Source organism: Delphinapterus leucas, chromosome 4, assembly GCF_059928025.1.
Source record: "Delphinapterus leucas isolate spDelLeu-1000000601 "Yukka" chromosome 4, BTC_Dleu_Yukka2, whole genome shotgun sequence".
Lineage (NCBI taxonomy): Eukaryota > Metazoa > Chordata > Mammalia > Artiodactyla > Monodontidae > Delphinapterus > Delphinapterus leucas.
In genome coordinates, this window is record NC_143132.1 from 9,021,770 (window position 1) to 9,044,741 (window position 22,972).

The 22,972-nt window shown below is 39.0% G+C and overlaps 1 protein-coding gene across 2 annotated transcripts in view; it reads right to left on the bottom strand.

Annotated features, from left to right (window-relative positions):
- MORC3 (MORC family CW-type zinc finger 3) overlaps positions 1–22,972 on the bottom strand; it is a 41,752-nt gene that overhangs the window by 7,489 nt on the left and 11,291 nt on the right. For both annotated transcript variants that reach the window (XM_022552809.3, XM_022552810.3), the window contains exons 4-14: positions 22,078–22,292; positions 21,390–21,537; positions 19,581–19,728; positions 17,438–17,566; positions 16,886–17,008; positions 13,391–13,488; positions 6,901–7,005; positions 6,164–6,286; positions 5,983–6,057; positions 5,011–5,056; positions 2,671–2,837 (exon numbers count right to left, since the gene is read on the bottom strand). In XM_022552809.3, coding sequence (XP_022408517.1) covers positions 2,671–2,837; positions 5,011–5,056; positions 5,983–6,057; positions 6,164–6,286; positions 6,901–7,005; positions 13,391–13,488; positions 16,886–17,008; positions 17,438–17,566; positions 19,581–19,728; positions 21,390–21,537; positions 22,078–22,292 — 1,377 coding nt within the window. The remainder of the gene's footprint in view (positions 1–2,670; positions 2,838–5,010; positions 5,057–5,982; positions 6,058–6,163; positions 6,287–6,900; positions 7,006–13,390; positions 13,489–16,885; positions 17,009–17,437; positions 17,567–19,580; positions 19,729–21,389; positions 21,538–22,077; positions 22,293–22,972) is intronic.

Sequence of the window (22,972 nt, forward strand, 5' to 3'; positions counted from 1 at the left end):
ACAAAGTAAACAAGCACGCCCTATCCTTTCATGGAAAACAATTTCCCCTACATTAAAAATTGCCTCATTTTCTTCATCTGCTTAGTTTTCTGTGAATTTATCACCAATTGATTACTTTTTGCCCCACTTAGAAGGATATTTGTACTGATTTGCTATTTGGGCCTTATGTGTTAAGACCTCATTTCTCAAGAAGGATTTTCCCCTTTCTTAGGCTTACTCTCTCATATGGAGAGGACATAATCTCCAATAAAATCTTGAGAAAGGGTACATATGACATAAAGAAATGTGAAATTTTGCATGGTGAAAATATCTTTATTCACCTCTCAAGTTCACTGCTGGCTTGAAAAATATAGACTTCCAGGTTGGGAATTACTTTCTCAAAATTTTAAAAGCATCAATCCATTGTTATCTACCATTCATTGTTCCTGCCATTCTGATTCCTGATCTTTTGAATATAGCCTGTGTTTTTCCTCTCTGAGATGTTTCTTACCTTTTCCAGCCACTATGCTGTGTATTTAGTGGCAATTAAGTCTTTCTTATATTATTTCTCTCCCTTTGTTCTCTGATTTCCCACTCTGAAATGTCCTTACTCAGATGTTGGCCCCTCCAGTACGTCGTCTCTTCTTTTTTCTATCTTCCAACCATTTATCTTTTTGTTCTAGGAGATTTATCTGTTAAACATCTACCCACCTCTCAATAAATTTCACATGGTTTCTTCTACTCCCTTTGTTTCAGTTTTGTACATCTGGGGATCCTTGGCTATATTTCTATTTCAGACTAGAGGCAGTAAGGTCTGGGAATGTGAAGGATGCTCAGGCTGTCATCATCTTCTACAGCTTTTCTCTTGGGAGCCCAGTGAGGCAAGGAAGGGAGGGGGATTTCTTCCACTCAGTATTCAAACTTTCCCTTACTTCTGCTTCCAAAACAGTGGCTCACCCACATCTTCAGCAGTAGAAACTGCTCCAGAAAGTAAACTCCCTGCCTTCTGACAGAGGAGGAGAAGCAGCACTGTTGGACTTCGCAGGCTGGGAAGAGGTCCAGGGAACTACTCTTCCTTAAACTTTCATACAAGCTTCCTGTTCTCACCCCTATTTTCCACCTTCAGAAGTTCCCAATGCTTCCAAGTTCTGAGACTGTCTAGGGATCAACGGAGTTAAGCATTTAATTGGAAACTGTCCTATTATTTTTCTTACCAGGCCAATTCCTATTTGTCTCTCTCAAGACTTAGTTTAGGTACACCTTTCCACAGACTTTGGCTCTATGAATTTAAGAATAAATACAGGCTTTAAAAATTAATGAAGGGGACTTCCCTGGTGGTCCAGTGGTAAAGAATCCTCCTTCCAATACAGGGGACGCAGGTTCGATCCCTGGTCAGGGAACTAAGATCCCACATGCCGAGGGGCAACTAAACCCGTACACCAAAACTACTGAGCCCCCGTGCCTCAACTAGAGAGCTTGCGTGTTGCAAACTATAGAGCCCATGTGCTCCGGAGCACACACCACAACAAAGAGAGAAAACTCACAGGCCACAACTAGAGAGAAGCCCACGCACTGCAGCAAAGAGCCCGTGTGCCGCAACTAAGACCTGACACAGCCAAAAATAAAATAAATATTTTTTTTAAATTTAATGAAAAGTTTTACTCTATTCTCTTCTTCCATTTTGATGGCAGTCATATCCGAAATTAAATTCCATGATCACGTCTGTAACATTACAAATTTTACTTTTTCTTACTTTGTCTGTAACCATCTTTATGAAGAAAAGCCAATATTATGGAGACTAGTTAAAAAAAAATTCACACATGTTCTCAGTTAAGTAGCAATTCAGCCACAAACTAAGACCTCAAAATGTAGGCTATAAACAGCAAACTATTTCAAAACATGCCCTCTCTGATGTATATATGCATTAAGACAATTTCTAATCTTTTCTGAATTTTCAAAAATCCTTTTAAGAATTTAATGAAGGCTACAAAACCTCTCGGAACGGCTGGCCTCACTATTTCAGAGAATCTTGTTTCAATGTTTCTCTTTCAATAACAAATATCAGATGGAGTCAGTCTAATGTACTAGTTCACTGGCATCACGCGCCTTTTCACCTGTGTCCATTCTATCCCCTTTGAATGGGCCACCGTGCAGAGCACTTACTGCTTTCAGAATTTCAGGGACCAACCTAAGTACCAGCTCACCATACAGCCTTCCCGACCACTCCAGTCAAAAGAGCTGACTGTCCAATTCATGTATCACTCACACCTTTCTTCCTCTTCCTTCTCCATCCACTCATCCGAAGTGCATAGCATGTCATGGGCTATGCTAAGAACGTATGGGTCACATTTGACATTACAGCGTTGTACTGTTAATTGCTTCAGGTTTTTCTTTACTCAGATACTGATAATCTTAAAAGCAGGAATTTTCATACTATACAGAATTTCAAAGAGGTGACAATTTGATCAATCTCCACAATAAAAACAATTAATGTTCTTTTAATTGATTTAAACAGGTAACGTAAATGGAGTGGGGGTAAGTTCAGACAATGAAAGCAAAGTAACTTGTCCTTAAGACTTTTCACATGGATGTCAACTACACTTTCTTAGAAGCATATTTCTGCATTGAAGTGTCAAGTAAAGCTGTTTAATATTCATTCCCCAAATGGAAAAACACATTTTAGCCACTGACCTGTTATTCTCAGGTTCAGACTGGGGTGAACCTCGATGATTATTTATAAGTCTCGTTGCATAAGTATTTGCCGCTTCTGAAAGATGTCCTCTTGGAACATTTTCCTTAACGGGAGGAAAGCTTTGACTTGACACAGGAGTTGTTGGAAACAAGAGTTCAGCAGGAATCTGTTGAAGGAAAAAAAACTGATCTTAAAGAAATTTTTAAAGTGTGTCATGTTCCAAACACAAGATATTCTTTCCCCTTTCCGTCATCCCAGGACGCACTGAGAACTATCCTAACCCCATAAACTCCTTGTGCTACACCAGACCAGGGAGTGACCAACAACAGGCCAAAGAGCCAAACCCAGCCTGCAAGTGAGCTAGGAATGGTTTTACATGTTTAAATACATGAACAAAACAACAAAACAAAGAAAGAATATGCCACAGAGACTGTATATGGTCCACAAAGCCTAAAATATTTACTATCTGGCCTTTTACTGAAAGATTTGCTGATCTCGGACTATACAGAACGTATAGACATATAATAAAACCTTATTTTTCTAAGAGAAAGAAATTGAGGATAAAGTCACGAAGACACTGCCTTTAAAAACCAAAGTAAGCCCACTATTCTTTTTCTCCCAGTTCTGTTCTCACCCTCAAACCCTCAGCCTTTACACAAGAAAACATTTCAATGTAATGATAAGCACACATACACAACTGCAACAGACCACAACTTCTGATATAAGAAGTACAACTACCTATTTATACACTCAGAAAAAGCTCAACACCATTAAGCATTAAAAAAGGTAGGGGGTATGGAAGGACTTCCCTGTGGCTCAGTGGTTAGGACTCCACGCTCCTGATGCAGGGCACCTGGGTTCAGGGAACCAGATCCCACATGCATGCTGCAACTAAGACTTCGCCACAACTAAGGAGCCGGCAAGGCGCAACTAAGGAGCACGCCTGCTGCAACTAAGACCTGGCCCAACCAAATAAATAAAATATTAAAAAAAAGATAGGGGTATGGATTAAGAGATAAAAACTACTATGTATAAAATAGATATGGGCTTCCCTGGTGGCGCAGTGGTTAAGAATCCGCCTGCCAATGCAGGGGACACGGGTTCAAGCCCTGGCCAGGGAAGATCCCACATGCCGCGGAGCAACTAAGCCCGTGCACTACAACTACTGAGCCTGAGCTCTGTAGCCCTCGAGCCACAACTACTGAGCCCATGTGCTGCACCTACTGAAGCCCGTGCACCTAGAGGCCATGCTCCGCAACAGGAGAAGCCACTGCAATGAGAAGGCGACACACCACAACGAAGAGTAGCCCCCGCTTACTGCAACTAGAGAAAGCCCGCGCACAGCAACGAAGACCCAACCCAGCCATAAATAAATAAATAAATATATAAATATATAAATGCAACAAGGCCATACTGTACAGCACAGGAAATTATAGCCATTATTTTGTAATAACTTTTATTGGAGTATTATCTGTAAGAATCTGAAAGACTATGTTGTACACCTGAAACTAATATAATATTGTAAATCAACCGTACACTATGGTTGAAGGGTCAACACTACAGCTTTGGTCCATGTTAGTACTACCATGTGGCTTCCTGGGTCTTCCTATGAACTTTTCCTTGACTGTCTACCTAGCAATAAGATTTTTTTTTTTTTTTTTTTTCTTTTGCGGTACGCGGGCCTCTCCCTGTTGTGGCCTCTCCTGCTGCGGAGCACAGGCTCCAGACGCGCAGGTTCAGCAGCCACGGCCCACGGGCCCAGCCGCTCCGCAGCATGTGGGATCCTCCCGGACCGGGGCACGAACCCGTGTCCCCTGCATCAGCAGGCGGACTCTCAACCACTGCGCCACCAGGAAAGCCCAACAGTAAGATTCTTAAAAGAATATCTGCCTTTCCTCAGAAAATGCCCAACTGTACAATAAAATTGAGAAGTTTGACTGAAGTTGTGGGTTAGAAGTCAGTATTGGGAAAGAGGGTAAGAAGGGGTACAGGAAGAGAAGAGAAACGTGAACTGAATGAACGAGACTGCTTCAATTTGTTATGTAACTCCTAAGCTTAAAATTGAGTATTAGGGCTTCCCTGGTGGCGCAGTGGTTGGGAGTCCGCCTGCCGATGCCGGGGGTGCGGGTTCGTGCCCTGGTCCGGGAGGGTCCCACGTGCCGCGGAGCAGCTGGGCCCGTGGGCCGTGGCAGCTGGGCCTGCGCGTCCGGAGCCTGTGCTCTGCGGCGGGGGAGGCCGCGGCGGTGAGAGGCCCGCATACCGAAAAAAGAAAAAAATAGAGTATTAAATTAATCACAACACAATACAAGACACAGCTATAAAATGGAAGGCCTAATTACCCGAGGGATTGCTTCCGGTTGTCTGATCCTGAATTTTTCCTTGTCTCTTAAAAAAAAAAAAAAGAGGAGAGAGAAAAGAAAAATGTATTTAAATTTACTTCATTATGATTTTTCAATTCTGTTTTCGAATGACATACTTGCCATTTTACTACTAAGTCAATAAGATAGGTACATTGAACTTTGCTTCAATTTCGTTATAATCAGTGGTAAGGCCTCAGGCAGGGAAGTACTTTCCACCTCTTATCTCAGCAACACCCTAATGTCTTCCACTCCTGCTACTGGATTTATCTTTAAGAACACTGTACTATAAATCAAAACCACCCAGAAGATCTTCATCAACTCAGCCTTCCATGTGCAGTACGTAAGCCTAACGTTCCCCGTGGTTCACTATCGTTCCCCAGCTTCTCTCTCCCACCTCTATTTTCCATTATCCCCATTCACATATTTACTGTAGTTAAGCTGAACAAACCATTGCTTCCTACCCAACAAATCCTACCTTTCCTTCAAGGCCTATTACAAAAATGTCCTTCATGAATTTTCCTGATCCATTTCCCCATCCCCAACCAGAAGTAATTTCTACTTATGGGGTTCCTCACAGGACTGGATCATGCCTTTTACGGGAGTCGTCAACTTCAAATTGATAATACACACATCTCACTTTCCCCGTTAGACCATGAGCTCATAAAGGGCAGTATTCACTTTTGATTCACTGGTGTGTAGTCCAAAAGAACAAAACTATACTGTATATTCAAAGTATCTTGTAGATAGGACAGCAATAAACAGCAGGTACTCACAGTATAAACTTTAAAAGCACTTGATGTTATGCACGCCACATCCTATCTTTGTTTTTGGAGTCATAATCTTTTTTGGCTATATTGCTTTATCTTGGAGAAATATCAACTAATGCTACAGACACACCACTGTTGATGATCTGGGTATTATTTTCCCACCATACATTAATATAACACTCACTTCTTTTTGTAGGTTTTTTCATAAGTGGGATGCACCAAATCTTCATCTTCAGGTTCTTCTGGAACATCACAATTTCTAGTCAGAAAAATCACATGGGAATAACACGTCACCAGCGCCTATTCATACACCTTGAACAGTACTTTCTGCCTTTCCAAAAAGGCTACTACCAACTATATGGTACCTGAACTGTGGGTCAGGGTTATTGGAGCAATACCATTTTTCTGGAAGTTGATCTATCCCATCTGGTAATTTTCGCCACTTTAGACAGGAATCACATTGAACCCATGTCTGATCAGGACGTTTCCTGTAACAAAATAGCAACTAAATATGAGCATGGAAATATGGATCTAAGTACTTCACTAGACTTTCCACATCATTTCTACCACAAAATGCTCCTATTATTTAATTCCGTCCCTGAAAATTCCGGAACGTTTGACAGTGAGTTAAGATTTTAAAAACAACAATTTTGGCTACCACTGAAGGTTAAAAGTGACAGACCAATTTAAACAAAGTGACTTAGTCTTGTTTAATAGCGTACTATTACATTGTTTCTATAATAAAAACTAAAAAACTTAGAAAATACTACAAATGCCTTGCCCTGAAATTTATGTTAAGTTAGCGTCTACAGTGTCAAATCTAATATACTTATTAGCACAATAAACCATTCAAAGTACAGAAAATAGGCAAGTTCTATTACTGTAATTCAAGCAATTTTTATAACTGTATTACATTTTACCCTCTATTATAGCACATCTCTGAATAACTTAAATGTATATATTCTTTTAGTTTGTAAAAGGCTTTCGAGTCGTGGGATTTATTTCTTACTATGGATTAGATTAAAAAGTTTATGAACACTGTAGAATCACCATGCCCTCCAATATCACATCTTGATATTTATTATTTTTTAAATGTACTTACTGTATATCTTCAACCAGCAAAGTCAGAGGATATTCTGCATTTTTCTTCACTTTCATTTCATTCCAGTAATCATTGAGCTTATCTCCTAGTGCTGTTATTGTAAGCCTTAAAAAAAAGTAAATTATAAAATCAATTCAAGAAAAAAAAAAAGATTAAATCTTTGACAAACAGAGAAAGAATAAACAACCTGGTACTGATCATGTGAACACGGGGGGAGGGGCCTCCAAAAGGCACAGTTAAGAAAACTTAAAGTAATGGCAATTTTCTCTAAGGATGTAGATAAGTTCATAGAACAGAGCCAGGACCATCTAGGAATAAGATGGACAATACTAACACTTTGGGTCCTCTGTTGAGGAAGTGTGTTGCAGACCAGCTACTGTGAAAACCACAGGCTTTCTGAACTTCACCCCAACCAACAAACTTACAAGCTTCAATGCAAACCAGAATGCAGCTGTTTGCTTTATAAAAGTATGCAACCATTACCAGCAAGTATAATTCAAAATAGCTTCTGTCCCACAATTAAGACTTTCACTTTTCCCACAATAAGGTGTCAGTAAAAAAGCAAATCAACAGGACTTACTGAGATAAACATGACTATGGTCACAACTGAATAATCATTTGTTAAGGAGTTAAGTACCTACTGTGCCAGGAACTGTCTGCACACGCAAGATATAGTCAGTGTAACATCTTAAATTTAAAACAGCCAATGTGATCCCTATCAAATTACCCATGATGTTTTTCACAGAACTAGAACAAATAATCCTAAAATTTATATGGAACCACAAAAGACCCAGAATTGCCAAAGCAATCCTGAAAAAAAAAGAAAAAAGCTGGAGGCATAACCCTTCTGGACTTCAGAAAATACTACAAGCCTACAGCAATCAAAACAGTGTGCTACTGGCACAAAAACAGACATATAGATCAATGGAACAGAATAGAAAGCCCAGAAATAAACTCACACACCTATAGTCAATTAATCTTTGACAAAAGAGGCAAGAATATACAATGGAGAAAAGACAGTCTCTTCAGCAAGTGGTGTTGGGAAAGCTGGACAGTTGCGTGTAAATCAATCAAGTTAGAACATTCCCTCACACCACACACAAAAATAAACTCAAAATGGCTTAAAGACTTAAATATAAGACATGACACCATGAGACACCTAGAAGAGAACACAAGCAAAACACTGACATAAATCGTAGCAATGTTTTCTTAGGTCAGTCTCAAGGCAAGGGAAAAAAAAAAAGCAAAAATAAACAAATGGGATCTAATCAAACTCACAAGCTTTTGCACAGCAAAGAAAACAAAAAGACAACCTATGGAATGTGAGAAAATATTTGCAAAGGATACAACTGCCAAGGGTTTAATTTCCAAAATATACAAACAGCTCATACAACTCCATAACAAAAAAACAACCCAATCAAAACTTGGGCAGAAGATCTAAATATACATTTTCCCAAAGAAGACATACAGATGGCCAACAGGTACATGAAAAGATACTCATCATCACTAATTATCAGAGAAATGCAAATCAAAATGACAATGAGGCATGACCTCACGCCGGTCAGAATGGCCATCATCAAAAAGTCTACAAATAATAAATGCTGGAGAGGGTGTGGAGAAGAGCAAACCCTCCTACACTGCTTCTGGGAATGTAAATTGGTGGAAGCACCATGAAAAACAGTATGGAGGTTCCTTAAAAAACTAAAAATAAGAGTTACCATATGATCCAGCAACACCACTCCTGGGCATATATCAGGAGAAACCTATAATTCATAAAGATAGGACTTCCCTGGTGGCGCAGTGGTTAAGAATCCACCTGCCAATGCTGGGGACACGGGTTTGAGCCCTGGTCCGGGAAGATCCCACATGCCATGGAGCAACTAAGCCCGTGCACCACAACTACTGAGCCCACATGCCACAACTACTGAAGCCTGCGCGCCTAGAGCCCACGCTCGGCAACAAGAGAAGCCACCGCAATGAGAAGCCCGCACACCGCAGAGTAGCCTCCGCTCGCCGCAACTAGAGAAAGCCCGCGCGCAGCAATGAAGACCCAACGCAGCCAAAGATAAATAAATAAAATAAATTAAAAAACAAAAAGATACATGCACCTGAGGCTTCCCTGGCAGTCCAGTGGTTAAGACTCCGTGTTCCCAATATAGGGTGCATGGGTTCGATCCCTGGTCAGGGAACAAAGATCCCACATGCCACATGGCACGGCAAGGGGTGAGGGGGGGAAAAACGATACATGCACCCCACGTGTGCAGCACTATTTACAACAGCCAAGACATGGAAGCAACCTAAATGTTCATCGACAGAGTAATGGATAAAGAAGATGTGGTGTATACATCAATATATACAATGGAATATTACTCAGCCATAAAAGAATGAAATAGTACCATCAGCAGCAACATGGATGGATTTAGAGATTATGATACTAAGTGAAGTAAGTCAGACAAAGACAAATATTATATATCAACTTATATGTGGAACCTAAAAAATAGTACAAACTTATTACAAAACAGAAACAGACTCAGACTTTGAAAACAAACTTAAGGTTACCAAAGGGGAAGGGGGGGTGGGGAGGCATAAATTGAGAGTATGGGATTAACAGATGCATACTACTATATATAAAATGAACAACAAGGATTTACTGTACAGCACAGGGAACTATTTCAATATCTTACAATAAACTATGATGGAAAAGAATAAAAAAAGATTATAGACGTACATATATACATATAACCAAATCACTTTGCTGTACACTTGAAACTAACATAATATTGTAAATCAAGTATACTTCAATAGAGTAAATAAAGCTTTTAAAAATTAAGACTCGGGCTTCCCTGGTGACGCAGTGGTTAAGAATCCGCCTGCCAATGCAGGGAACACGGGTTCGAGCCCTGGGCAGGGAAGATCTCACATGCTGCGGAGCAACTAAGCCTGTGCACCACAACTACTGAAGCCCGCGAGCCTAGAGCCCGTGCTCCGCAACAAGAGAAGCCACCACAACGAAAAGCCTGCGCACCGCAACGAAGAGTAGCCTCCGCTCGCCGCATCTAGAAAACGCCCACACGCAGCAACAAAGACCCAACGCAGCCAAAAAATAAATTAATTAAAAAATTTTTAAAAATAAATAAAAATCAAGATTTGAAATTCTGTACTGACAGGTTAATATTAGACATATCTATCCCCGTTCATTATCTCTATTTTTCCCCACTAGGAAGCCCCACTATAACAACACATAAACATCCGAATAAGAATGTATCATCTCCCCTCCCAAACATGGTTCACCTTTCATATCACTTTTTCAGTTCTTCCTCATCTCCTTTTCTTATCACCTCTATTCCTCAATTCATGAGACTGCACCCATTTCTGTTGAAAATACACCTATAGGAGTGGAACTGCGGGGTCACAGGGGTGGGCACTGATGTCCACCTTTACTCAATACAGTCTAATAACTTTCAAAAATGATCAACAATTCTTACACCCAACAGCACATACAGGAGTTCCAACTGCCCTACATCTTACCAACATTTGCTATATCTTATTCATTTTAGATAATTTTTCCATTTTGATCTAATGTATCAATATTTTTGCACCTTGTTTAAAAAAAACCACCTAAATTAAAGGTTATGAAACTATTCTTGTTTTCATTTTGTTTTTGCCTTTCTCATTTAGGCTTAAAATCCATCTGCAATTGATTTTTTGCTTCATATAAGAGGGAGAAGTTAACGTTCATTTTGTTCATACAGGTAGCTGAACCATCATTTTTAGAAAGATGATCATTTTCCTACTACACCTTCGTCATAAATCAGCTGACCATATGTATAAAAAGCAGGGATTTGTTTCTGGCTTCTCTATTCATTCCACTAGACTATTTATTAATACCACACTTTCACTACAGCTTTTTAAGTACTGGTATTTAGTAGTATGATTTGTTGTTCTTTGTCTTAACTATCTTTGGTCTTCTGACTTTCCACATAAAGTTTAAATTAAGCCTATTAACATACACACACACCTGCTGGGATTTTTCTTTTAACCTGGAATTGTATTTAATTACTTTGGAGAAAAAACGACATTTTATAATATTCAGCCTACCAACTCCTGAACCTGGTATACCTATTTATTCAGATTTGAAATTTCACTCCACAATGTTTTATAGTTTTTAGTGTGTTGAGGTCTTCGCATATTTTATTTACTCCAAAGCACTTGCTTTTTTGATGTTATTATGTATAAAAATTTTTGAATCTCATGGTTGGTTTTTTTTTTCTGGCTGGTAAACAAACTTCTGAATACTTCTTATCTAGCAACCTTAGACTGTATTACACTGCAGATTATTTGGGACTTTCTATATACTTGATATTGTCACCTACAGAAAATTATTTATTCCTTTCCAACGCTTATTCTTTCATTTCTTTCTTTTTTGCCTTATTTGTTCTGGTTATTTCCTCAAGAACGATGGTGAATAGCTGATAACCTTATCTTACTCCCACTCTTAAGGGGAAAGCTGTCAATAATTCACCATTAGGAACTGCTGTTTTTTGCTAAATAGTCGGTATTGCTAATATGCCCTTTCTATTAATGGTTTTGTAAGAGTTCCCTTTTTTCCTACATCACAAATTGATACTGTAGTTTCTCAAGTGCTTTTTCTGTACCTATGAAAATAACCATGAGATTTTTCTATAACATGATGAATTACATTGAATTTTGAATAGTAAAAACCACCCATGCCATCTTGGAATACAATCCACTTGGTTTTAATGTATTATTCTTTTTACAAGTTACTAAATGGTATTTGCTGTTTAATTAAGATTTTTATATCTTAATCACGAGAGACTGACATAAATTTTCTTTCTTGTAATGCATTCGTGAGTTCACTACTAGTTATGTGGTCTCTTAAAACCTTTAATGATTGTGTAAGCTGGCGCCGCCACTTCGTTAAATGTTTGAAAGTATGTGGGAAATTTTTAATTTGATTCAGTTTGAAAGGAAGGTGTCCATATCATCTAAAATGGTCTAAAATTGTTCATGCTGCCCCTCTATGTTTTACTGTCTGTAGATCTGTAGTAATGTCCTCCTTTTCATTTCTGATATTGATGATTATTGTTTTCTCTTTTTCCTTAGTCTTGCCAGATGCTTATAGACTTTGTTAATCTTACCAAAAAACAAACTTTGGGCTTTTGATTGTGTCAATTATCAACTTATTGTCTTCCAGTTCCAAACAGGGTTTTTTTGGGTTCCGTTTTGTGATAATGGAGCTTGATCCTGTAAACATTCATCCTTTGCCAGCCTGAGGAATGTTACACTGGGTTAACGGAGCAATGAACCTACCAGGTGAGAGCAGCAAGACACATGGCCTTCAGGTCTGGTGCTTCATTATTATTTGGCTGGAGCTCATGGCCTCCCAAAGGAGCTCCAGCTGTGCTTTCAGGCCATGCTCTTCCCTCCAGCAGCAGGAACCAGTTCCAGCATATACTCACACCCTTGGGCACAGACAGGTCTCCTCTACAGAACAGCTCCAGCCCAAGCCCACCCACATCCCCTGGCAACAGCAGGCCATGTCTACAGACCCAGGCTGGCCAGGCCTTCTGGCAAGCTTCTTGCCATGGCAGGTGGCCTGTTGCTGTGTTTGTTATGACCTCTACAAAGAGATCTGAATCTCTGACATCAGGGACCCGGGATCCTCTCTTAGTGTTTGTTATGACCTCTACAAAGAGATCTGAATCTCTGACATCAGGGACCCGGGATCCTCTCTTAGTTCCTTTATTGTCTACTCTTTTTCAACCTAGAGGTAACAGCTGCTCTTTTCTATCAGCTAGTTCTGGACATCTACTGTCCTCTTTCACCTCTCTGAGTGATCACCTTCTACTATTCTGGTTAACAACTCCCTATATTTTCCCTGTTCAAATAACAGGGGTAGCTTCTGTCTCAGGACTATACTCTGAATATTTATTGATTTTCTCTATTGTGTGTTTCCTAATTTGCTGATTTTGCTCTTTAACATTTCCCTCCTTCCACTTTGTTTTTATATGAAGTTTGCATTCTTCTTCATAATACACGCTCATTAGGACAACTGTTTGTGCTTCCTAAATTTACAAGTAAAATTGATGGTCATATTTATTTTATGGCTTCTGATCACTCTTAAAAGATATGAGCATTTCTGTCTCAAGTACATAGGACTAAGTTATCTTAAAGTTCCCATCCAAGATCAAAGTTTCTGGATTTTATATTACACAAAAAAATGTTACCAAGAAAGCAGGAACTTCCTCTATTTAGTACAAATCTCAAAAATTCTTCATCAGTAAAGACAGAGGAGAATATATTTCTATTTGTGACAGAGTAGAATACAATCCCCAGGGATGAGAAAATGATTACATGTGTTTTCTATGCAAGCTTCCCACAAAACAGAAAGAAATCCAGCTTAGAAAAAGTTATGAAAGTATTTCCAAAATAAATAGTAAGAAGTCAGTCATTTAAATAGGTAACATACCTGTATTCGTTAGTATAATCGAAATCTTGTTTATTATGAGTCGGCTTTAGGAAATAACAGTCTATAATCCCCACTACTCCAACACCCATGTTGTTTGCCTGAAAAATAAAACTGGCATTTTAAACATGAAACATGATGCTTCAAACAATTATCCCTTCACCAAGATTTAAGATCTGCATGAAACATTTTCCTATATTTTATCTGATGCTCATGACATTTAGATTGAAAAACAGTGTCTGGTAGGTAATTTACCTTTCTGGGAGCTAACTCCTAAATATGTAACAACAGCTTTCCTCCAAAACCACTTCCACTGTTATCAAGTATTCATGTCAACAAGTATTATCATTCCCGATTTTATACTAGGGAAAAAAGATCCCCTCTACTGGGATGCAATTTCTTAGCTACTAAAAACCACAAGTAACTCCTTCCTGTATCCATAGTGCCTAGCAAAGGCTTTGGCACATAATATTCCGTAAGTTCGTTAGAGAAAAATTAAAGACATTTATCCAAAGTTACACATTCAGTTGTTTATTGTGATGAAGTAAGAACTTTAATTCAACTGACCTAGGTTATTTTTTAAACCTGCTAGCTAAAACACTGAACTCAAAGTATCTGAGTCATTTTCTGATTATGTGATTAACACATGTATTTTGTTCACGACTATAGCTGAGTCTAAGTATAAAGAGAAAAAATGGAATACTGACTTCTGAGAATTTTCATAGATGCAACTATAGACAAAACCATGAAAACCTAATCATAATGCTACTCCACTAAAAACCATCAGTGGTTCCTCATTTCATACAACTTGTAAACCACAGAACCCTTCAATCTTAGTTCTTTTTCACTTCCTTTCTGGCCTCATCTTCCTCTCTCCCATTCCCCACTTACCACCTGGTCCAGGCATAACAACTCCCTTAATGATGCCATCCTCTCAGAAGCCTCTTTTTTTTCCTTTGCAGACATTCCTTTCTCTGTCTAGAAAGCTCTTGCCAGATTTCCCCAAACAGTAAATCAACTCAGTCTCATCTCAATCACCACTTTCTACAAGAAGCCCTTTCTGCTGCTCCAAGGATATACCACATTCCCCTCATCAGAAAGAGCTCTGGGGGCATGTGCTGTACCTTTTCATCTTTTTATGATGAGCATCTAGCGTGGAAAATCATACCAAGTATTTAATAAATGTTTACTGAATCCAAATACTATGACCAGTCCATCTTCTGGTAAAGAAAAACATTAAAAGTTGGCTGTAGGGCTTCTCTAGTGGCACAGTGGTTAGGAATCCACCTGCCAATGCAGGGGACATGGGTTCGATCCCTGGTCCGGGAAGATCCGACATGCTGTGGAGCAACTAAGCCCGTGTGCCACAACTACTGAGCCTGTGCGCCTAGAGCCTGTGTTCTGCAACAAGAGAAGCCACCACAATGGGAAGCTCGTGAGCATCAATGAAGACCCAATGCAACCAAAAATAAAATACATTTATTTAAAAAAAAAAAGTTGGCTGTAAAAGCATATTTTTTACAAGGTTAAACTTAACCAGAAATTATATATAATGCAAATTTAACTGGGTTGGAAAAATGGATTATGTACCTTAAGTCAAAACACTTGAGAAATAAGGCCTATTACCAAAACTACATTTCCAATTACCAGTGAAATTCAGAACTTCAGAATTATAGAGTATTTCTGGCAAAAATTACTATTCCACGGCTTCCCTGGTGGCGCAGTGGTTGAGAGTCCGCCTGCCGATGCAGGGGACACGGGTTCGTGCACCGGTCCGGGAAGATCCTACATGCCACGGAGCAGGTGGGCCCGTGAGCCATGGCCACTGAGCCTGCGCATCCAGAGCCTGTGCTCCGCAACGGGAGAGGCCACAACGGTGAGAGGCCCGCGTACCGCAAAAAAAAAAAAAATTTCTATTCCAATTATAAATAAAAATTAGCATTTTAAATAAAAGTTATTGACACCTTGTATCATGGTTGTCATATTTCTGGATTTATATTTCTAATTGAAATCAGTGGTTATAAAGAAGAGCCCAACAAAGTTCATTTACTTTTTTTTTTTTTTTTTTTTTGCGGTACGCGGGCCTCTCACCGCTGCGGCCTCTCCTGTTGCGGAGCACAGGCTCCGGACGCACAGGCCCAGCCGCTCTGCGGCATGTGGGACCCTCCCGGACCAGGGCGCGAACCTGTGTCCCCTGCATGGGTAGGCGGACTCTCAACCACTGCGCCACCAGGGAAGCCCTCATTTACTTTTTTAAAATTTGAAATATAGTTGATTTACAATACTATATTAGTTTCAGGTGTATGACACAGTGATTCAATATTTTTATATGCTCCATTTAAAATTATAAGATATTGGCTATATTCCCTGTGCTGTACAATATATCCTTGTGGCTTATTTATTTTATACATAGTAGTTTGTACCTCTTAATCCCCTACGCCTATCTCCCCCTGCCACCCTGCCCCCACTGGAAACCACTAGTTTGTTCTCCGTGTCTGTGAGTCTGTTTCTGTTTTGTTACGTTCACTCGTTTTATTTTTTTGATTCCACATATAAGCGGTAACATACAGTACTTGTCTTTTCCTGACATATTACATTTCATTAAGCATACTATGCTCCAGGTCCATCCATGTTGTTGCAAAGAATTTAGAATGAAATAAAATGAATAGAAAATGAACATCATAGAATTGGAAAACAAAATATGCCTGGACTTAAAACCTTTAACAAAGCTGAATTTCAGAATTTATCACAAATTCTTAACACCCACCCACACACAACAAAAAAATTTTCTGTGAAAACAGGTAAAGGATAAACAGATCAACATAGTGGGCAATGTTCACCACCCTAAATTGAATTCTACAACAATGGAAGTGGCTTTGGAGGAAAACTCTGATATATTCAGGAACTAACTCCAGAAAAGTAAATCACCTATCAGATACTATTTTTTAGGCTATTGAGTCAACAACTAATTAAAACCAATCAATTTTATTCTAGTATGAAAAGAGTCAAGGATCCTTTTCCAAGTGTAGAGAAAATATCTGCACCTGTGCCTGAGGTCTAAGGCTGGTTACTTATCAGCCGCAATTCCCTCATCTGTAAAAGAGATAAAATGTTCTGTCCTCAAATTAATATAAAAGCGTTCTAAGGTCAAGTGCCATACCAATGTTATTAAAAACATTGACATTTAAAAGTCATTAGGCAAAAAGCACATTGTTACACATTTGACCCGATAACGTTATCCTAACTTTTTTTTTTGCGGTACGCGGGCCTCTCACTGTTGTGGCCTCTCCCGTTGCAGAGCACAGGCTCCGGACGCGCAGGCTCAGCGGCCACGTCTCACGGGCCCAGCCGCTCCGCGGCATGTGGGATCCTCCCGGACCGGGGCACAAACCTGTGTCCCCTGCATCGACAGGCAGACTCTCAACCACTGCGCCACCAGGGATGCCCTGTTATCCTAACTTTTATAAAAGATACAGACATTTTCAGATATAAACTTACCCTTAACTGACATCCAACTTTTTCATAAGCTTTGATGAGTCTATTTCTGTGATACATCATTATCCCATAATGATCTTTATTTCTGCAGTTGAATCCAAAAGTAATTCTCACAGTTTTATTAGTCTTAAATGTTAAGGAAAATTCTGAACACACCACCTCATTCCCTTTAAACCACCCTTCCTATTTCTTTTTTTTCTTTTTCTTTTTTTTTTTTTTGCAGTACGCGGGCCTCTCACTGTTGTGGCCTCTCCCGTTGCGGAGCACAGGCTCCAGATGCGCAGACTCAGCGGCCATGGCTCACGGGCCCAGCCGCTCCACGGCATGTGGGATCTTCCCGGACCGGGGCACGAAGCCGCGTCCCCTGCATCGGCAGGCGGACTCTCAACCACTGTGCCACCAGGGAAGCCCCCATTATTGAGTCCAAAGGTGCAGAAAAGGGCAAAAGTTGGAGAGGATTGACTCTATCAGGATAAAAGGAGAAAGGGGGAAGGGAAATACATTTGACTGATACGTATCTATATGCAGCATCATAACAAGCAAAATAAAGGATACTAAAAATTTGGGTCGATAAATATCACGTTCAATGTAGGCAAGACTCTTCGAAACTAGCTGTGTCTTCACTTTCTGTCCACGCAAGATGATCTGCATTCGTGGCTTTAGATATAATATACTGCAGTAAGCCTGCAAAGACACACAATTATCTGTCCTTCCCACATAATTATCTATGGATTTGTTCAACATTACTTATGCATGTATTTAAAAAGGAAGCTACCGCCTTACTTTGATAAAAGACATATTAACTCTTCAATAAAATACTATAGACTATAAAGGTGTATTAGTTAATATCTGAATACTTTTTATTAAAAACAAGCTCAATATACTGTAGCCAGTAAAAATGACTTACAGAAAACAATCTACTGACCTACATAGATGTTGATATGTTAAGTGAAAAAAAGTTAAGAAACAGCATGTATAGTATGGTCTCATTTTAATTTTAAAAATGTTTATGTGTACAAAAAGGACTATTTTCTGACTCTCCTGTCAAAACTATATATTGCTATTATGATTTTTAAAGCATCAATAAATTTTATTTGGGCAAAAATAAGCAAAATCTAATATAAACAAAAGGGACTATTATAAGCTTGAAAAGGAAAAAAAATCATAAATAATGCACCAACATTTCAGCAGAGTAGACAAACAGCACTTCTTCCATATGGAGCTGTAAAAATCAGCAGTCATCTAAATGTGTTTTCAAGTCTTTTTTTTTTCTTTCTTTTTTTTTTGGCCGCATTGAGGCTTGCGGGATCTTAGTTCCCTGACCAGGGACTGAACACGGGCCATGAAAGTGGAAGTGCCTAGTCCTAAGCACTGGACCGCCAGGGAATTCCCTAAACGTGTTTTCAATTCTTAATACATGGAAGTTTAGATACCTTAGAATTGTGACCAAACTTTGCATCCTAAAACATGTTAAAATATGATCTCCTGTGCCTGTCTCCAAGCTATCAGAAATCTCTGAGGGAAATGAACTGAACAACTCAAGGAGGATATATGAAAAGTTCAACACAAAACTAAAATTTGAACATTTCTCTTATTTTTTTTTCCTGACTCCTGATTTCAAAATTAGTGGTGTTTTGCCCATTTATAAAATTCATTAATGATATTTTAAAACATTTTTCTCATGGTACACTAACATTATACCATCTGCTCTGGCGACCTCTGTATATTCTTGAGTTAAGATTTTCTTAACAACTAGGACATACTTCACTAACACACTGGGGTATATCAAGGAATAGTAATAGCTGCCATTGTAATTGCTAGAATCTCAGAAAAAACTACATAGTATACTTGTAAACGTCAAATGAATCCTTAGCTTGGGGTTATGAAATAATTTTAGTACAAAAAAAGGGAAAAGGGGAATTCCCTGGTGGTCCAGTGGTTAGGACCACTCTCCCTGGTCGGAGAAGTAAGATCCCACATGCCACAGTGCAGCCAAGAAAAACAAAAAGAAGGAAAAAAAAGGGAATAGTATTATATGTCTTATCATAGTGACTAAGAAACTTAATATTCTTTGTTTTAATTAATTAATTTATTTTGGCTGCGTTGGGTCTTTGTTGCTGCGTGGGCTTTCTTCGGTTGCAGCAAGCGGGGGCTACTCTTTGTCGTGGTGGCTTCTCTTGTTGCGGAGCATGGGCTCTAGGCGTGCGGGCTCAGTAATTGTGGCTCGTGGGCTCTAGAGCGTAGGCTCAGTAGTTGTGGTGCATGGGCTTAGTTGCTCCGCGGCATGTGGGATCTTCCCGGACCAGGGCTCGAACCCGTGTCCCCTGCATTGGCGGGCGGATTTTTAACCACTGCACCACCAGGGAAGCCCGAAACTTAATATTCTTATTATATCAACGCTGTTATGTTGAGATATTAATTCCTTCAATCTTAAAAACATTCTCATCTCTAAGGTCAAATCTCAAAGATATTTATCACAAAATTATACTAACGTGCATTATGTATAGGCTATCCATGACTTCGCAATTAAAAAACTTTTCTAAGCAAATAAAACAAGCAGTGTACACAAGACAAATTTAATAAGTTGGTTCATGTCTGAGATACTTAGAGATTTCTGGCAGCATTTATAATACAAGTGGTTAACAATTTCCATTATTTGATGATTTTCTCACTCCCACAAAGAGAGCTAAATACATACCCTCAGAGAATAGTCACTCTCAGGGGCAATTTGGTCCATCCTTTCTTGCTTCTTGTACCCTTTCTTCCCTGCTGTCTCATCTAAATCTTCTGGAATTCTAATGTCATATTTATCCTTATCAAAATCAAACTCTGTTGCACTTTTGTAGCTGCAAAAATAATTTTTTATAAGAGCTAAATTTTAACTTCACCATAAGATAAGCAAGCAAAAAACTTTTAGTTAGCAAAACAAAACACGAACATGTGGTGGCAGTTAAGGTCAGAGGAGTTGGAGGGAGGGAGAGAGGGAGAAAAGAAACCTAGAAGGTACAGAAAAGAACTGTATTCATCCACACATTGCCATTGGGAATGTCAAATGATAGAGCCACATTCTGATAGTTTCTTAAAAAAATAAACATGCAACTACCATATGATCCAGCAATTACACTCCTGGGCATTTAGCCCACAAAATGATGACCATATTCCCACAAAAATCTCTGTGCACACATTTTATAGCAGGGGTCTCCAACCCCTGGGCCTGTTAGGAACCCGGCCGCACAGCAGGAGGTGTAAAGCTTCACCTGCTGCTCCCTATCACTGCATTACTGCCTGAACCCCACCCCCCAACCCTGTGGAAAATCTGTCTTCCATGAAACCGGACCCTGATGACAAAAAGGTTGGGAACCCCTGTTTTATAGCTCTATTTGTAATAAATGAAACTTGTAAACAACCAGATTGGTAAACACACTGTGGTCCATCCATATAATGCAATTACCACTCAGCAAGTAAGAGGAAGCAAACGGACACACAAGAACCTGGATGAATCTTCAGAAAATTATGCTGAATGAAAAAAGCTAATCCCAAAAGGTTTCACACGGTATGATTCCAGTTACAGAATATTCTTGAAATGACAAAGTTACAGAAATGGAGAACATGTTAGAGGTTGCCAGGGATTAAGGAAGAAGTGGGTGTGGATATAAAAGGGATCCTTGAGTTGATGAAATTGTCCTGTACCTTGACTGTATCAATGTCAGTATCAACAGTACTATTGTACTGTAGTGTTCCAAGAAGTTATCATTGGGGGAAACTGGGTAAAGAGTACATGAGATTTCTTACAACTACATATGAATCTACAATTATATCAAAATTAAAAGTTAAAGAAAAAATGGTGGGGGGGATGGGAGGGGCAGGGAAGAAAGTAAGAAAAAGAAAATAAAAGAAAAACGGAATACAGGTGGTCAAAAAAGCACAAGAATTAAAGGATTTTAGGATTATCACTATGTGTGCTTTATTCCTATGGTTCAACAGATCTTAGATCTCTCAATATCACACATTTATCCTAAATTTTAAAACTTTATTTGCAAAGGATTTTATCCTCACAAAGATTTAGCAACACAGAAGTCTCATTTGTATTATTTTTCTCAACAGATGCTGAATTGTGCTTAGCTTTATGTAATTAACCAAACAGACAAAGATTTCTCTAACTTTCTCAAGTTGGGACTTGTTGGCTGGGCTTTATCTTTTCGTTTCATTTCTCTTTTTTTTTTGAGGAGAGGGATGGTATAACCAAGAGCGAAAATAGAGTGCTATGGAGACAGAATGGCAGGGCTAGGAAATTTATTTTTAGTAGTATGAAATTATCTCAAATTGAAGCCAAAGTAGCCTCAATAAAATACCCTTGGAAAAGGTAAATCATTAACTATGCCATAAAATGAGGACCTTCCAATATATTTGCACTCTTGTGTGACAAAGCATGAATGTAATGAAATTATTCCCACACATGTGCTTTACTTCCCAAATGGTTAACAACTAGCTGAGGTCTACCGTTTACCTTCTGAGATTCCAAATGATGATCCTCGTCCCCTTCTTACCGATGACAGCATCAAGCTCTGCCAGTAATTTCTGTTCCGTAGAAAACAGAGAATGTTCCAGAATTGCAGCAAGACTCGCTTTCGATTCTGTTAAATTAATTATCTGTCGTATATCCTAAGTTAAAGACTTAGACCAATGGCGTATTTTTCACAATTACGATATGGAAACCAACTCAAACTAACTGAAAAACCATTTCCTAAATTATTTTCTAAGTTTTAAAATAATAGTGTGATTTCAAATGAACACCAAGAAGGATGAAGTATGAAGAAGTTTATTATTATTCCTACTTTAATTATTTCCAATATTTGAATGTTTATACAGAAGACATTTTCCTAAGGATATCTTGCTTTTTCATTTTTTGGTGAAAATATCAAGCCAGATCATAAGCTTATCAGACCACAAAAAGACTGAAATAAAGAAGCTTAACATAAAATGCAATCGCCTTATGCTAAGGATTTCCATGGCACAATTCCAACAGAGAAAACAAAGGGACAAACATTTAGCCCAGATGTAGAGTAGAGGCAGTGGATAGGAAGAAGAGCTAGAATGGAAGGTATGATTAAAAAACAAGAATCTGGAGGAGGGCAGAAGGATGGAATGGTTCAGATTATTTCTTCATAGTTTCAATTTCAAAATCAAAAGGATATGCTCTTTGTTGAATGCCACTATTGGGACAACAACATGTTCTGCTTTTATGACTTCCAAGTAGGTCTGAGACAAGAAGCCCACGCTCATGCTTTCTCCATTTTTGGTAAAAACCATTGCATCTTTACCCAAACGCATAGAACCTGACTTGAAGCCATTCCCATACAATCCAACTGGGACGTGACCATTCATGGTGACTTTGTCACTGAAGCCAAAGCTAAAAAGAAAAAAAAATTTAATAAGTATGTATAATCTTCATTTATGTTAATTCAAAAACTGTAATACCAAGTAAAGTGCCTAAGTTTGAATGTTAGCCTCATCCTTCCTTGCTGTACAATCTTGGGCAAATTACTTTTAACCTATATTGATGTGTTTCCCTATCTCTGAAAAGAAGGAAACCAAATCCACATTATAGGGATGTAAAGATTACACATACTAAAACAGGAGCTCATTGCCTGGCACATCCCAGCTAAATGGCTGAATTATAATTTAGGCTCCAGGGACCTTGAGATTTCACCCCATGAAATCTCTTCCTCTAAGTGTGAAGGATTCTCTTGTTCTCAGCAAGCCTGCCGTACTATGATTAATGATTATCGATCGGGTGAACCTGACATTTTATCAGAGTAAGGAGTATTTGAGAGACAGTAGAAAGGCCCCTGAGGCAAATCCTCCCTCTACCTCATACCTGTACTATGTATCTTAGCTTCTATTTCAGGCACAGTTGGCTTCATCCTGACATCCTATTCTGTGATCCTAGAGCCCAAGCCCTTACAACTATGCTACTTCCTCATCCTCTGTGTCACTTTAAAATTACCAGTCCCCATTCCCCAAAGTGGTAAGTTTTATAGGAAATAGTAGCTAAAACTATTTCCACTAAAGCACAAACAACTGATGTCA